The sequence below is a fragment of the Bufo gargarizans genome, chromosome 9 (assembly GCF_014858855.1).
Source record: "Bufo gargarizans isolate SCDJY-AF-19 chromosome 9, ASM1485885v1, whole genome shotgun sequence".
In the NCBI taxonomy this organism is placed as follows: domain Eukaryota; kingdom Metazoa; phylum Chordata; class Amphibia; order Anura; family Bufonidae; genus Bufo; species Bufo gargarizans.
In genome coordinates, this window is record NC_058088.1 from 81,859,810 (window position 1) to 81,877,443 (window position 17,634).

Below are 17,634 nucleotides of genomic sequence, written 5' to 3' on the forward strand. Positions count from 1 at the left end.
CAGTAAGCAAACTAATTCCCAATGTAAATTTAGACTTGGATCAAACTTGGTGTCCCAGTATCCATTTCATTTTTTTCCTAGGAAAAACTTGAGATAAAGCCTTCATACATAATTTCCCTCTCTTGGGATGCCGTCAGAGGTTTTGACTCACTTACTATGAGGTATTTATGGTTTCACTGTGCTTTCATAAGCAACCATTTAAAATAGAATCAAAATGGCTTTCAACCTGAAATCCATAAGTAAAACACATAAAAAAAAAGGAAAACTGTAGGTAAAATTTAGGTTTGTTCCTAAAGATATAGGCCTAGTTCAAGATGTCCTAGATCAAGTGTGGTAGAATCAGATGGTGAACGGAGGTAAAAGTCCTAATAGGTGATGTAAACATGGTAAAGAGCAGGTCTAAGCTTTGAAAAAGATCTCAAAATAAAGAACTTTTTAGATGATCATGCCACACTTGTAAAATAAACTTTTGTGCCAGATTTTCAGTGTAAAGAACCAGTGCTTTATTCACAGCAACAAAAATGTGCATGCTGAAATTTAGGATAATGAACAGTGTGCTTTCAAATAAAGCGCTGCTATTGTGAGACAGAGGCACTTCAAACTTTAGAGGAAGAGCTCTATAAAGGGTTAAAATGGGGTTGTTAAAGGGAATGCGTCATCAGAACATGACCTATTTTTTAAATCACGTTTTTATGTTAAACATGTTTTTAAAGAATTTTTGGTGGTTATTTTTAATTTTCCATGTCATCTATAGTTGTACAAAAACCATAAAACCATACAGTGTTCGCATTGGCCAGTAGGCCTAATAATAGGCGCCACTTTACTGCAGTTACATGGTTAACTTTACAGCCTTATTATATCACCTCAGTGTACAGACAACACAGGGTCTACCATTCACAATAGGTGATATCACATCTTATCAGCTCCTTCCTGACCTCTGCACAGGTCACAGATCCTGCCTAGAAAAATATCCCATATAAGTCAAGGAGGTCCCCTCCTGACCATTGTGTCTATGGCCCATGGGGCTACCGTAAAGCTGTGGTTTTTTCTAATGCTTTCTAAATGCTGTTTAGAACAGCTCAGGCAAGATGGCCCTCCCATAATCATGTTCAGAAAATAGAATTAAAAAAATATATCTTTAATAAGAAAAAAAACTGATTAGATGAGGAGATGTGTTGCTCTGGTATAAACTGGCAGATTAAAAAAATGTTTGGCGACACATTCCCTTTAAGCACTCTCACTGTACTAGAGTTGGGGGGGGGGGGGGGGGTGGTGGTATGTATTGTGCCTAGCAGCTAGCTCCTGTCCAACATGTATTTTTCATCAATAAGCTGGTCATACTATAGAGCTCACCAAAGCACCAGTTCTGGGAGCTATTAGCATCCATTAGGTTAACCCTTTATGTGCATCATGCAGTAGATCCTCTTGGTTAAAGCACCTGTCCTGTGACAGAGGCACTTTAATCCAAGGTCAAAGCAAAGGTTCTCTGGACGCCATTTAGCGGTTTACTTCAAGATATCATCTTTCAGTAACTTTGCAAATACTGTTTGCTATACTGATCTTGAGGCACAGGCACAGCCTCCAGGTTGCTAATGTAACCAGTCAAAAGCATATTGAGAGACGCACACTTAATAGCTTATGGGTATGTTCACACAGAGGGTTTTTTGTGCGCTGTGTAAAAAAAAAAAAAAGTACAATCCACTTCTGGATTCCTCAGGGTTTTTGGGATGCAGTTTTTACTCTGACGCAGTTTTTCATCCTTCCCATTTCAATGAACTCTAGATGTGTTTTCCGTGTAAAGCATAGATATATCACTACTTTTTCACATGGGGCGGTTTTCCAATCAGCAAACGGAAAGAAAGCGCCATGTGAATTGACAAGTGGTTTCCACTTTTAATTCAATAGGGAAGAATTGCAAGTATTTTCAGTGTGGCTTTTGGCTGTGGAATCTGCACCAAAATCCATATAAAATAAAACTCAAGATAAATGCTCAGATAACGAGGGGGTAGACTCAGGGCAGACATTGGTGGCATATCACTAGAATATGCCACCACTGTCTGATTGGCAGGGTCCAAATCATATAAACAATAATGTTGGCTAGAATTGACATTGGGGTGCCATTGTCACTTTGCAGTTGGCTCAGCTTCACTTTTTCAGGAAGCTACATGCTTCGGCACGGATACGGGCCCACCATTGCCACTTTGATACATGGTGGTCTGGCTAGCACCAATCCCTAGAACAGACATTGATGGCATATCATAGCAGTATGGGACCACTTTGAATCCTGAGACAAGTGTAGCATCCAGTTTTACATTGAACCAAAAAGGATAGCTGGGATGTTAGACCAGAATGGACTATAAAAGATGCTGTAACTCAAAACCAGTAGAAAGGGGTTGGGAAAGAACCCCTTTAACCTTGACCTGCTTCCCGATGCTGGCTCACTCGCTCCATCTTCTTCCGGCCTGTCATGCTCCATTGGGCTTCCTCGCAGAAAACATCCAGTTTGACATCGCCTGCAGCCAATCACTGGCCATAATAGTGACTGGCTCCCCTTACGTCATGACAAACGGTCACATGATGTAAGGGAATGTGGGCTCCGCCGTGGCCAGTGATTGGCTGCGGTGATGTCAAACCAGATGTTTTCAGTGAGAGGGAGCCCAGCGGAGCATCGCATATCAGGAGGAGAAGGAGCAGGGAGCCAGCACCAGTAAACAGGTAAGTCTCTTTACAGGTCCACCAAGGGGAGGACCTGTAAAGTAAAGCAATGTTTTTTTGATCCTAGAAAATAGTGTTCAGCGAACCAGCTCTTTAATATCATATTTACTATAACTGTCACAATAAATGAATCTCTCCCTAGACCTGGTGCTTTATTTTATACAGAATACTCACAAAACCCAGAACTACTTTAAAATGGCTTTCAACATTAACCTGAGCATCGCTCTGTGGGTAAATAATATAGAAGTATACAAGAGCCAGTATCCATAGCAAAAAAGGCAAGTATTTATATATATTATCTATATGGGTTCTCTGGTTACCGATGGACATTAATATGGAATGGTGTTAGCCATACATTGTAAAAACCTTCATTTGTTTCTAACATCTCAAAGTATACCATGCAAGTTACAGAGGAACACCCTTCAAATTATGGACAGCATTGGTTAGAGTTATTATTGGTTCTATCACAAACTAATTTCCTTTCCAATCTCCAGATAAAACCTCTATATCTTCTACAGAGAGCAATCTTCTCCTTTAGACAGATGCTGAGATAGATTAAAAGAAGCTATAGAGAGAAAAGGAGAGAAAAACACGTGTAATTATCAAGAAAGAGAGATAGGGTAAGAATACTGTTGTATTCAAAGAAATATAATTGGTGTTAAGAATTTTCAAAGGGATAAGTAAAGTATTAGAATGGCAGCATGACCTCAACAGATATGCAAACAACAACATTTTCCACTCCACTTAGAGCATACCTCCAGTCAGAAACAGAAACTACAGTGTGCTCGGAGATACTCATGTGCAGAGCTTTTGTTTTGAAATATTAACCCTTTGTGCTGCAGACCTCTCCTTCCTCCTAATTTACTAACAGGAAGTTCTGCTGAGGCTGCTGTAATCACAGGACTTTATTAGCTAGCAAATAACCTCTACAGACACACAAACAACTTAAAATTCCACCTAGGTAGGCTATCCAAATTAGTCTACTTTCACAGTGGCGTTTTGGCTTTCCGTTTGCGAGATCTGTTCAGGGCTCTCACAAGCGGTCCAAAACGGATCAGTTTTGCCCTAATGCATTCTGAATGGAAAAGGATCCGCTCTGAATGCATCAGTTCCGTCTCCATTCCGCTTTGGAGGCGGACACCACAACGCTGCTTGCAACATTTTGGTGTCCGTCTGATGAAACGGAGCCAAACGGATCCATTCTGACACACAATGTAAGTCAATGGGGACAGATCTGTATTCTATGACACAATCTGACACAATAGAAAACGGATCAGTCCTCCATTGACTTTCAATGGTGTTCAAGACGTATCCGTCTTGGCTATGTTAAAGATAATGCAAACGGATCCGTTCTGAACGGATGCAGACGGTTGTATTATCTGAACTGATCCGTCTGTGCAGATCCATGATGGATCTGCACCAAACGCGAGTGTGAAAGTAGCTTTATTTTAACTATTTCTCGATCAGTCAGCTACTACTATTATAAATGGTGGAGGGAAAGTAGAGGGTTACATTAACTCCCCATATCCTATGACATTTTTAAGTTACTTACAATAGGATAATGTCATACATATGAATGGGGTTGTTTGTGCAGCACTTGAGATGAATGAGAAGGATGCTGATATGTTTGCCACATGTGAATATACTGTTAAAGTGGTTGTCTAGCCGGGACAACCATTTTTCAGACAGCAGTATTTCCAAAGATGCCCCTGTATGTATTTTAAGATGTAAACACAACCTGTAAAATGAACTTTTATGTTCTGCGATGTCCGAAAAATAATGACTAGACAGTTAGGATATAGAGCTGATGGATACAGAAAGCACAAGTTCTAAAATAATAAATGTACATCGGTTATACATTTACAGCCCCTTTTCTGTTGTGACATTGTTTCACTTTATTAATTGAACAATCTTGTGATCTTATAGTAGATGAGACAAAAAATAAAATAAAAATAGACACCTGATTAAATGTAATTGTGGATATGAACAAGGTATGTCATATTTAGAGCTATAGCTTCAACGAATGTGTGATGTTAAAGGGGTTGTCTGCTTTTTACTATTAATGGCCAATCCTGGCACCCCCGCTGATCAGCTGTTTGAATAGATGGCGGCGCTCGTACATGCGCTGCATTCTCTGCTCTGTATACCTGATCATCACAGCAATTGCAGTGGTGATCAGGTGCAATTACAGGCATGGCATCCCCATTCACTTCTATGGAAAAGCTCTGTCTGTTCAAGTAAATAGGACTGCGATTGCTGCAGTGAGCATGTAAACAGAGCAGAGAAGGCAGCGCTTGTATGAGCACTGCCTTCTCTTCAAACAGCTGATCGGCAGGGGTGTTGGGAGTTTGACCCCTGACCCGATATCGATGACCTATCCTGAGGATAGGTCATCAACAGCAAAAAGCGGAAACCCCTTTAGCTATTCCTAAGCAGACATCCCAGCTTGCTGATCATTGTAGTCACTTGTAGACATTATTGATTCAGTCAATCTATTAGTTGTGATCAACATTCATATGGTGGAAAGTTAGAAATTCATTCTTAATATTTGCAGAGCAATTCTATTAAATGACGACATTGTATTAAAACATTGGGTGCATTTATATATGAAGTTCTGTCCCAGGTAACAACAGCTGATAAACTCATGAAAGATCATCAAGGGCATTTCTCCCTTGGAACTATGAGGCAAAAAGGAGCTTAGCCTTTTAAACATCACACACTTAGAAGACCTTTAATGTGAAGAAATGCTCTGTCAGGGTACTGAACTTTGCCGATTGGGCACAACGGGTTCACCTACATAGTTCAAAGTGAAGGCCCAGGCTTGAAGAAAACTTGTTTAAATTTAGAATATATGAATAAATTGGCACAGAATTTGCAGCTCATCGTTATAATCAATCGGCTTTATTTTTTAAACAAAGTTCCAAATCCCCTGCAGTCACAGATGTAAAAAATAACATTCTATTCACCTAGAGGAAGCCTAGGGCTGGCAGTAAGTAGCAAGTACAGGTGAAACTCGAAAAATTTGAATATCGTGCAAAGTTCATTTATTTCAGTAATGCAACTTAAAAGGTGAAACTAACACTGTATATGAGAGACTCATTACATGCAAAGTGAGATTTTTAAAGCCTTTATTTGGTATAATTTGGATGATTATCGCTTATAGCTTATGAAACCCCAAAGTCACAATTTTGAGGTACCCTTTGCTCAGGGGGTTCGGATTAATTAGCTGACTAGAGTGTGACACTTTGAGCCTAAAATATCGAACCTTTTCACAAAATTCGAATTTTAAGCTGCATTAATGCAATTCCTTTTAATTTGCATTACTGAAATAAATGGACTTTTGCACAATATTCTACATTTTTCGAGTTTCACCTGTATATTACATTTTAAATGGAACTGGTCATCAGCTTCATGGTGCCTAACCAACAAGCAACCTGACATTCAGAAAAGTTCCTTAATTGCAGAGAGGTTTTATTCTGAAACACTGCAGTGTTTAAGAGAAGACAGATTAGATTTAATAGTGAAAAGAAATGGGCACAAGAGGTGGAACCCTCAATTCTGGATTGGAGAAGTATATATAAAAATGTTAAAAGGAGAACCATTTCCAGTGGCTTCCGATTGACGCAGTTTTTTTTATCCTCCACCGGACCTATATTACCCCCAGGGTGTTGAGTAAGATGTACAAAACAGGGGAGGCAAAATGCTGGAAGTGTGGAGAGGAGAGGGCTGATTTTGTGCATTTGATTTGGTTTTGTCCGATTGTACAGGGGTACTGGACTAAAGTTTTCCAGGACCTCGGGAGAGAGACAAGGAAATCTGCACCTCTGGAGATCAGTATAGCAGTCCTGGGAGACACCAGAAGAATTGGGGCGGATAGAGAAAGTGAAAGGAAATGGGAAAAAGGGCTGATGCTGGCACGTGTTGTATTGGCTAGAGGATGGGGAGCGGACAGTCCGCCAAGTGTAATAGAATGGAAAAACCTATGTGAAAGGGTGTTAAGCTATGAGAAAGCTAGGCAGGTGAAACCGGTGGGTAAATAAGGAGTAAAAAGGGGAGAATATAAGTTCTTGAAAAGAGGGCATGGAAAGGAAAAAACCTTGAGGATACTCCCAAGACAACCAAGAGGGTGGAGGATGGGGATGGGGATGGGGATGGGAGGGGGGGGGGGGGGGGGGGGGAGTTCTTCCTTTTTCTGGGTCTTTGTAGTTATTGCGAAGCAAAAGTAAAAAGGATGGGGAAAAACTGGTATGGCACATGTGTAATTTATGACGGTGTATATTGGTATTTTTGTAACGTCTATTCCCTATCTATGTCTTGTTTTAATGAGAAGAAAATGATAAATAAATATAAAAAAAAAAAAAAAAGAGAGAAGAAGACAGTTTTAAAAAAGAGCCGTGCCAAGAGAGGTGTCCAATCTGCGGCTTCTCCCCACCCTCCTAGGCTTGATTGACAAGTTTCTATACACAAATATAGCAGAGACCTGTCTTCTCCCTGTGCCCAGATTTTTTTTTCTCTGAAATGCTGCAGCTTTTCGATGAGGGAGCGGGTCAGGAAATAACGCTGACCGTCGTTTGTTGCAGCACACAACCAGTTATAGTTTCCCTTTAAATGTGTCCATGCAGGGGGTTTGGAGCTCTGCTATAAATGACTATAAAGATATATTAGGCCATTAAAGGGGTTTTCCAAGATTATTAACCAATTGGCACAGAGCAGGGGGACTGTCTAAACTAATGGGGGAAAAAAACAAAACAAAAAACCCACCTTATTAATATTCCACCCCTACAGCGTCGCCGCTTCGGTCCCCACTGGGCCTGCAGTAATGACATTATGGCCATCATGCGTGTGTGTGTTGCAGCCGGTCTGTGCACGAACAGCACATGATTGTTGAGGCTAGTAATTGGTAGCAGTAGTCACCTAAGTGATGGATGTGACACCATTACTGTAGGACCAGCACAGACCAGAGCAACAGGGCATTTGTAAGATAAGGTTCTGCTTCATTATTTTAAACAGCCCCTTGCTCTGATTTTAAAAAAAAATCTTGGAAAACTCCTTTAATAAGAAAAAATAAAATACATGCTGGTAAAAGCAAGTTTTAATACTTTCCATGCTGCCTATTAGAGACTGTGGGGACTGGGCGCTGCTGGTATAAGACTTAGATGTAGTGATCTTAATCTCATCTTCTAAACTAAAGGACTTATCCCCTATTTCTCATGGAACCGTCCTTCAAATTATTTCAATGTAGTTGCTTCTGAGTTTTCACCACTGCTTAAAACATTCTGTACATAATAATGGGACTAACCCAACCTCACTCCTCTGAATATTCATTTTATTTTTCAGAAGGCTCAGACAAAACAATTATATAAAACATGACATACAATAGATACAAATACACTTCTATAAAATAAAGACTATAAGACAGTGACAAATAACATGTATTTTTTTTTTATTACTTGAACTTAACTGGTAAGACCAGCAAAACAGCTGATGACTAGATGTAAAGCAAGGTTACACCTCACAAATCAGTATTAACTGGCCGGGTACATTTTTACAAGGTAGGATATTTGTAGAAAACAGAAAAGCTCATAGAATTATGAGGAAGGACAGTACATTGCGATTTCTGAGAGTGTTTCTTTTCTTTAGCCAGACTGAAGCTGGCCAAACATATTAGACAGAAGTCGGTTGATGGTTGAACAGCATGGCTGCCAGGCCACATCCTACAGGGAAATTTACTGGTGGGCCGATGCCCAAAAGGCCACTCAAGCCCTTGCCCACCATCCAGGTACATAAAGATCTGATGAGCTCAGCATTAAAGGGGTTATCCCATGATTATTGTAAAAAAATAAAATCAGATATCATACAGTACATGACAGTCTCTTTCTAAAAATAAGCTAGAACCAGCCCTGTACCTCACATGGATCCAGAGATCTCCACATTCATTGCTCTACCCAATTTAAATCAAGCTGGCAGCAAAAAGGGAGTGTCTGTTCTGCTGTAGCTAAGGGTGTGTGTCCGTGCTCTAACTATTGAAGCTCAGGAGGCAATTGAAGGATGAAACTGAGCATGTGCAGCCTTCACAGTGAGCAGGACAAATAAATAAGAAAAAGAAGAAACAGCAGGTGGCGCTATACAGATATATGTTATTGAATAACGCAACATTTTTAAATACATGCAATTACAAAATAATTCAGATCCAGGTGCTGGTTTGAAAACTGTAGGATATTTTTCGTGGGACAACCCCTTTAATTTAGGCAGCTCTTTGTGCTGTACTGTGGTATATGGTTCTGCTGAGGTAGTATTTTGTACTGTACTGTGGTATTGCTAGCCCTGCCTATTTCTGTTGCCCCACAATCTGTCAATTTGGAACCCTCTACAACACGGGGGCCACTTTTTGATTATTTTTTTTTTGAAGTTCCCAGTCCACCCCTTTTTAACAGCAGTTGAAGAATCATATGGTGAACATTCGTTTTGCATCAGTCATACACATTTTAGTGCATATTTTCCATTACAGTTGTTCAAACTGCCCATACACATTCAATGATCTTCCTGGGAACGTTCTTTCAAAGATCTTTCATTCACAAAAAAATCTTTCTTTGAATTAAAGATCTTTCATCCAAATGTCGAAAATATTAAACATGGTTGACTTCTTTTGAAATGATAAACGGTTAGTTAAGATTCTCAGAATTCAACAGATGAACTTTCTTTTGATTGAAATCGTCCGTTTTGATCAACTTTAGTCTAATGTGTATAGTCACCTTTAGTTTTACTCTTTTCTAGCTGAAGATGAAAGAGGTTGCCTATTAGGACATACAGACATCAAGAGGTCCCACACCCCCCACACCCCCTTGGCACTCCCTCTAGAAGCCAGAGCAGCTATTAAAGTTTGAATAGCTGCATGTTCTATTACATTTACCCTTAGAGCATAAGTTTTTAGGTGGCTGAGGTTTCCCTTAGCAATAACAGCTGGTAGTTGGGTTCTGAAGCTGGCCCTTTAAAAAGTGCTTGACCTAATGGGGCAGCCTCATAAATTTCAACTAATGTCATTACCGTGATTTAAAAAGTGAAGAACACGTACACATACGATCTATACAGCAACATTAGTGATTTACAATTTCAACATATATATCTTAAAGTTTCCTTAAAAATAAATTCAAAATACACAATACTTAAAGGGGTATTCTATTATGTGACATTTATAACCTATATAATCTAATCACAGCTATCTTTAGAATAGGAGGGTCCCCCAACCTGCTCCCCGTCTGGTGAGGCGGCCACTAGATATTCCATAAAAGTTGAAGAGAAAAATACCTCTTTAGATGGATTCTCCAATTTCAACATTCTAAGGGCTCATGCACACAAAAAATTTTTGTCCATTGCGATTTTTTTTGCGGCCCGTATGCAAAACCATTAATTTCAATGGGGCCGCAGAAAAACGGAAATGACTGTGTGCATTCCATATCCGTATGTCTGTTCCGCAAAATAATAAAACGTCCTATTCTGGTCCGTTTTGAGGACAAGGACCGGCATTGTTAAAATGATGTAACACAGACGTCACCCGTTTTCTTTGTGGACTGCAAAATACATACGGTCGTGTGCATGAGCCCTAATTATAACATTGGTGCCCAACTAAACAGCTTGACCCTTTCCAATTTGATAGTTCCGTGATTCACCACTTCCACAGCTTCCGATATCAGCAATACTCATGTCCAAATGACACATCAGAAAACAGTAAAACTGGAGAACCCATCACGACTATTAAACCTCCTACAGGATTACTGTAGTTAATCATTTTTAAACAACTGCTGCACAAAAATTGACATTTAACAATCCTCAAAGCAAACGAATATCAATGTGATTCGTAAAACATAGGTGCAATTTTAGGAAGGCATTTCCATCAGAGTGGTAATATTATTCAGTGCACAGCCAAGGGTTACTGGAAAGAAAACAAAATGTACAAGAAAAATAATTAATTGTACAGAACACAGATCTAAGAGTAAAATCCAAATAAACAACAAACACACAAAACAACGTATCTATGAATATACGTTTAAATTAAGTATCTTCCGCTGTATAATTAAAAGGGGTTGTCTATATGACACTAAATAATGCTCATCACACAACAATTATAGAGATAAAGAAATCCTGTTGTGCATACTTGGGGGGGGGGGGGGGGGAATTTCTCAAAAATGGTGCTAAGGAAAACAGGCTTCGTGACCCACAGCAACCAATCAGTATGACCCTTTCATTTTCCAAAAGAGCTCTGAAAAATTAAAGGTGGAATCTGACTGGTTTCTATGGGCAACTAAGCCAGTTTTCCTTTGCACCAGTTTTGATAAATCTCCCTCTTAGTGTAAATGTGCTGTACTACATCATCCAGTACATTAATACAACAATAATTTGCGACCTTTTAGGCTTCTCACCACTTTTCAGGGTTTTAGTAGAGGTGGAGCTTGGCACGATCCGTTGGATTTACTATAATTTATCCTAGAAGCTGGCGTAAGTTCTAGCTGTAGTATATGCCACCCGGGGGAGGAAGCTGCTTATGCAGCCAGTTATTTTCATTAAAATGTAGAAGTGAGAAATGTCGTTTACCCATTCACAAGACTCTGAAACGACTACCCAAAATTGCCATGAAAAACACAGTCTCCTCGCTGACTAACAAGAAGAAGCAGATGGAACATGACTCGTGGACTATTTGTAGTTTATTTTCATGGAGATATATGGGTCTGCATAGGAGCTGCGGTATATTTACAAATCAGCGGAATATTTTCGAACACTGCTTGCAAAGTTGCTTCATTTTTTTAATTTTTTTTTATTTATTCATAAAAGTTAAATTTGTCTTGAAATGTCAAGAACAGGGGATATGCCAGTATAGGAAACATGGGGTATGGCAAAATTCAGTCTTGGAAAGGCAAGCAAATGAAGACCTTGATTAAATGTGACGCAATCAAGCAAATCACATCGTCAAGTTTATTTATTCACATGGAACTTGCAAAATTTGAAACACACAAACATATAAAAAAAGTTGTGATGTTTTTTAGACTAAATAAACCAATAAATGTGATTGTTTGCTACACAGCTCACTCGGAGTTGTTTGTACTGTAGTAGATTCCTTTTTGAATCTGGAAAGTTTCCAATTGACATAGGAATGCTAGAAAATTAATCTGTAGCTCTGATAAACTAAAGGGAAAAACACAGTAAATATCTTTGGGACCAGTGAACAACATAGATAGGAGAGGTACTTAAACGTGTGGATGTCAGTGGAGCATATTTTAAATGGATTTATTAGCAGTACATGCAAAAAAGAAACAAAAAAAAAAGAGGGGAAATAAAATGCGCATCAGTGCCATTGCTTGTAGAAATCATGAAGTCTTCTACAAGCTGCCACGAATTCAGGCTTTCATGCAAAGAAAAAGACGGTGATGGGTTGGGAGCAGATGATATGATAAAGAAACACAGGGAAATCAATGCAATGTGCCAAAGTGATGTGCATTACAGGAAACCAGAACTGTGAACAAAACAGAAATAATAAAAATGGATTAATGATATCAATAGAAAAAACTAATTATAATGGTTAGCACAGAAAGCATGCAAGGTAAAGATGGTTTTGTTGAACTTTTACAAAAATGTTATTGTATTTATAAAAGGCCTTTGGACTTGCAGTGTCCATACAGGTTATACATGCAGTAACACAGCTTTGGCACAAGGTGGCCCCAATCAGCAGAAAACACTGCAGGTTTTCGGCATGGGTTCTGCAGATAACATATTCAGGGTTCTGTTTATGGCATGTTTGGTGTGTACATTTGGGGGGGTCATTTATTAAGACTGGCGTTTTAGACGCCAGTCTTAATAACCCCTACAATGGAGGTGGATCTGCGCGAAGTTATGTACAGGCGCCAGCCTCTACATAGCTTTGGCGCATCCACCGCCGGTCTAAATCTATGCCAGCTCCCTTGCTGGCGTAGATTTAGAACATTTTCTATGCCTTAAACAGTCTCATTTATCAATTTCTATGCCTATCTGCTGCCGGCAAAAAATGATTCAGTATAGGATAGAGCGATTGTATAACAAATCGCTCCTCGGTATACAGGAGGAGGAGATCGCTGCATGTAATAGAAGAGGTCTCCTTCTCTAGCGAGCAGGCAATTGCCGGGAAGGGACGATTCCTTCCTGACAATCGCCTGTTAAATCGGGCTAATACAGCCTTAAAGGTGGTTATCCCATGACTAATGTAATATAGTACATGACAGTCTCTTTCTAACAAAGCACCAGCCCTGCACCTCACATGGATCCAGAGATCTCTCCATTCATTGCTCTGCTAGATTTATATCAAGCTGACAGCTCAAGGGGAGGGTCTTTTCTGCTACAACTAAGGGGGCGTGTCTCAGCTCTCCCTATCACAGCTCAGGGGGCGTGTCTCAGCTCTCCCCATCACAGCTCAGGAGGCAGACGAAGGATTAAACTGAGCATGTGCGGCATTCTCAGTGAGCAGGACAAAGAAATAAAAAAAATAAAAAAACAGCAGGTGGCTCTATACAGATACATTATATTGAATAACTTAGTGGCTATGCTAAATGTTTAATTACATGAAATTACAAAAGTATTCAGATCCTGGTGCTGGTTTGAACGCTATAGAATATTTTTCATGGGACAACCCCTTTAAATTTATGCCATTTATAGGATTAGTAAGTCTGTCCCATTCTTTTTACAGATGAAGGCAAATATGCCCCAAGCCAGTTGTTCTAGTCTTTATCCTTTGTCATTTCAGAGGTTAAAGGGGCTGCCTGTGAATTGAAGAAATTCAGCTAAACAGGAGGAAATTCTATAAAATAAAAACAGTACCTGTTAAATACCCTGCGGCTCCAGTGGTACCTGCTGGTCTCATGGCATATTATAGCGGAGGTCTACGATTGACTGCAGCGGAATGGCATGAGGAAATTTAACAGGGACCATCACAGACACTGAAGAAAACAGGATTTTCTCTCTGCCAGTACCCACTAGAAGGCCTGCGGCTACCAGCAGCAATTTTGGCAGTATTTTTCTAAGTGAGGAGCAGATTTTGTTTTTTCTCATATGCAACCACTGTTCTTATGAAGAATAGCTCTGGTGGTTTTTAACAGCTATTTCAATGCAATTTATCAACATAATAATTGATCAAACTCAAATTTATATAATAAAGTACCCTGTGTTATAGGTAGGTCTACGACTATTTGGCTCTATGTGATATGTCCAAGACATACTGTATGTACAGTAAACTACCCTCTCCATGGGGAACAACAGGAAGCAATCCCACTCAATCAGAATGTAAGCTATGGGCCTGTCAATAGGAATAAATATTTTCCGATTTATATAATATTTCGTTTAAGGTGTATTTTCTTATTGCATTTCCTTCCTCTCCTTTGCTTGGGACAATAGCTGATTGTACCCTAGACATTTCCAACACAGGCAGTAACAGGAAGCTTTATATAGGCATTCAATAATGTTTTCATCATTTGTGACAATGCACAATGTCCGTGAAAGAAATTCAATAAAAATAATTTTAAAATATAAATATATAGGCATTCAGCAGGAAAAAAACATGTATATGCAGGTGGTAAAAAAATAAAAAAATAAAATAGACCATAGAGAGAGAGAAAATCCTATTATAGGCTGAAAAATGTACTGATTTACTGTGAAATGCACTAGCACAGGCAATCTAAGGCTCTGTTCATCAGCAAGAGTACATCAGGAAAATGTCCCAACATATCAAACAGAAGGCTCCAACATATGCCACTGTACACTGGCAAACAATGCTACAGAAATGGATGTAAAAAAAAAAGAAGAAGAAAAGAAGCTACCTTGTCGTCTGGTAGGCGGGCCCGACATATATTTGATCAATAATATGCGCTAAGAGCTTCTTCACTGCTTATTAGCAAATAGTGGCGTCATGTATTTGACCCTGTTCACACATTCACCTGTTCACTCAGTCTTAGCGCATTTATGTGCTGCTACTTTATTTGTTATATATATATATATATATATATATATATATATATATATATATATATATATATATATATCTCACACACTGAGTAGTATACTTTTTGCAGGGATACCTAGGCATATAAAGGTGCAGCCTACTGAGCTTTTCTATACAGTAAAAATGTACAACACATACGGACAGACCAATCTAATGGAGGCCAAAAAGACACTCTTTTGGCCTCTGTCAGGTAAATGGGGTCCTATGGATACATTTCATGAATGAACACTGCAGATACAGTATGAACAGAGCCTTATCTAAGTACTATGTGGCAGCTGAGGGTCTCTAGGGTAAATCCAGAAACTATGAACAGCATCAGATGAACAAAACACACATGGCCAAACATCAAGAAACTACTGACAATGCAAGAATTAAAAACACAAGTCATACCAGCATTAGTAACCCTTATCACTCAGATGGGATCTACAGTGGTGGCCAGAAGTTTTGAGACTGCCACAAACTGTGGTTTTCAAAAAGTTAGCTGCTTCAGTGTTTTTAGATCTTAATGTCATATTTATATGGTATACAGAAGTACAATTATAAGCATTTTGTTTGTTTTTTAACTTTCCAGTGTTAACCCTTCTTTTTCAAGACTTCTGCAATTCGTCCTGGCATACTGGATACCAGCTTCTAGGTCAAATCCTGACTGATGGCAACCCATTCTTGCCTAATCAGTGCCCGGAGTTTATAACCATTTTTGTGTTTTTGTTTGTCCACTAACTTTTGAGGATTGACCACAAGTTCTCAAAGGGATTGAGATCTGAAGAGTTTCCTGGCCATGGACTCAAAATGTCAATGTTTTGTTAACCAAGCCACTAAGGCTAATTACTATCGGAGCAATGGGGAGGAGACATCAGCTTCACTAGTGGACGTTCCTTCTCCCTGGCTGTAGCGCTGTCCAATCGCAGCGCAGGGAGAAGGAACGCCCACTAGTGAAGCTGATGTCTCCTCCCCATCGCTCCGATAGTAATTAGCATGTGGAGCAGGAGAGGAGACAGTAATGGGGCACTGCAGCGAACGGAGCGGCTCCCAGGAATAACGGTGAGTGCTGGGACATCGCTGGGCGCCGCTCTGTGTGGGAATAGTCCTATCATTGGTGGCGCTGTGCGACCGCCCCTCTCTTCTCATTGGTGGCGCAGTGCGCGTGCCCCTCCTCCGCCCCTCACTTCTCATTGGTGGCAGCGGCAGCAGCACAGGGGGAGGGAGGAGGACAGCTTCCTTCTCCCCGTGCTGCTGAGAGAACATGAGCGCGCCGATAGCAGCGCGCTCATGTTCAGAGATACTAGACTGCGCAGAAGCGCAGCCCAGTATTGAAAAAACTGAAATCCCGGTATCATATCTATACCGGGACAAAAGTATCGATTGGGTATCGAAATTTCGATACCTGCAACAACCCTACCCTGAACCTGTCTTCTTGAAGTTCTTGATGATTCGATAAAGGTTTGTTTTAGGTGCAATCTTAAAAGCAGCAATGTCCTTGATTGTGCGGCCCTTTTGATGCAAGGCAGATATGACTGCATGTTTCCTTGGAGGTTAATTTTCATGGCAAGGGGTGACTGTTATAAGAGTGATCAACTAAATTACAATTAATTGCAACATAGATTTAGTCAGTGTCGGACTGGGGTGTCTAGGGCCCACCAGTAAAATTTATTTTGGGGGGCCACCGTACGGATACATTAAATTATTACCTGCTCACACAGCAGCAAGATGCTACCAGATGATTAAATATGGGGGTCCCTGCAGCAACTTTGAAAAGGTAAGTTCTGGGGAAAAGAGGACACCGACTAGCTTTCCTCTATACCTAGAGGTCATCTCAGCTATCTGATCTCTATAATAATAATAAACTGGGGGATTTCTTTAATAATCTATCAGGTTTTTTATATGAACATAGACTGGTTGAGGTACTGTACATTGAAAATATGTATGTAGTCCAGTAAGTCTACTGTGTTATGTGCCGCTTGTTCAGGGGGTGGGAGACTAGGGGCCCACCAGGGGATTCACCTGTACCCCTGTGGGCCAGTCCGAGTCTGGACTTAGTGCAAAATGTCACCATAAAAACTGAAGCAGCAAACATTGTGACAACCAATATTTGTGTCAATCTTACATTTTTTGTCCACAACTATATAACCAAGCAGCATAACATATTCAAGATGCATAGTGCATGGAAGTGCAGTTTTAATGTTTACAACAGAAAAATCTCTGCAAGATAATTTACATTCATTACAATTAGTACCAGTCAAAGAATGGAAACAAGAAGAACAATTTTCTTGTTCCTATCCCCTGACAGGTCACATAATATCCCTTTGCGTAAAGTTAAAAAGAGTTGTCTTGCCCAATGTTTCACCAGAGGTGGGACCCGCACCCATCTTTGGAATGGAGCCCCCAAGGTGCATGTGCAGCCACCCTACATCAATTTCTATGTAAGTGCTGAAAATAGCCAAGCACTGGCTCAGCATTTCCCATAGAAGTGAATGGAGCGGTGGCTGCGCTTGCATGGTGCGCTTCCCACTCATTTCAATGGGACTGCCAAAAATAGCCAAGCGTGCCGCTCCGCTATTTTCAGCACTCCCATAAAAAGAAATGGAGGGTGGCCGCACATGCGCAGTGTGCCCTCCTTCACTTTGTGGGCTCAGTTCTAAAGATAAGTGTGGGTCCCCACGGTGTGACCTGCATCTATAAGACATCAGGGGCATATCTAAACGATATGCCCCCAATGTCTATGGTGAGACAACCCCTTTAATATTTATTGTATTGGCACAGATTGATTTTAAGGAGCTAGAGAAGGTTTCTGAACATTTACAGACAATATACGGGGCTGCAAACTGTCGGAAAACCGAGGAGGATGCCACTTTCCCACCCAATAACATAGGTTAATTTCATATGTAAGATTAAAGGGGTTTTTC

The 17,634-nt window shown here is 40.1% G+C and overlaps 1 protein-coding gene across 7 annotated transcripts in view; it reads right to left on the reverse strand.

The window, feature by feature from the left end:
- Nucleotides 1-1,354: 1,354 nt before the first annotated feature.
- Nucleotides 1,355-17,634, reverse strand: part of SEPTIN6 (septin 6) — a 106,352-nt gene continuing 90,072 nt past the window's right edge. For 3 of the 7 annotated variants that reach the window (XM_044305274.1, XM_044305275.1, XM_044305280.1), the window contains exon 10: nt 8,039-10,645. In XM_044305274.1, the coding sequence (XP_044161209.1) occupies nt 10,621-10,645 (25 nt within the window). In that variant the 3' untranslated portion in view covers nt 8,039-10,620. Of the gene's footprint in view, nt 3,281-8,038; nt 10,646-11,396; nt 12,221-17,634 lie in introns of those variants that run through there. The other 4 variants (XR_006391197.1, XM_044305276.1, XM_044305278.1 and 1 more) reach the window with 2 other exon arrangements.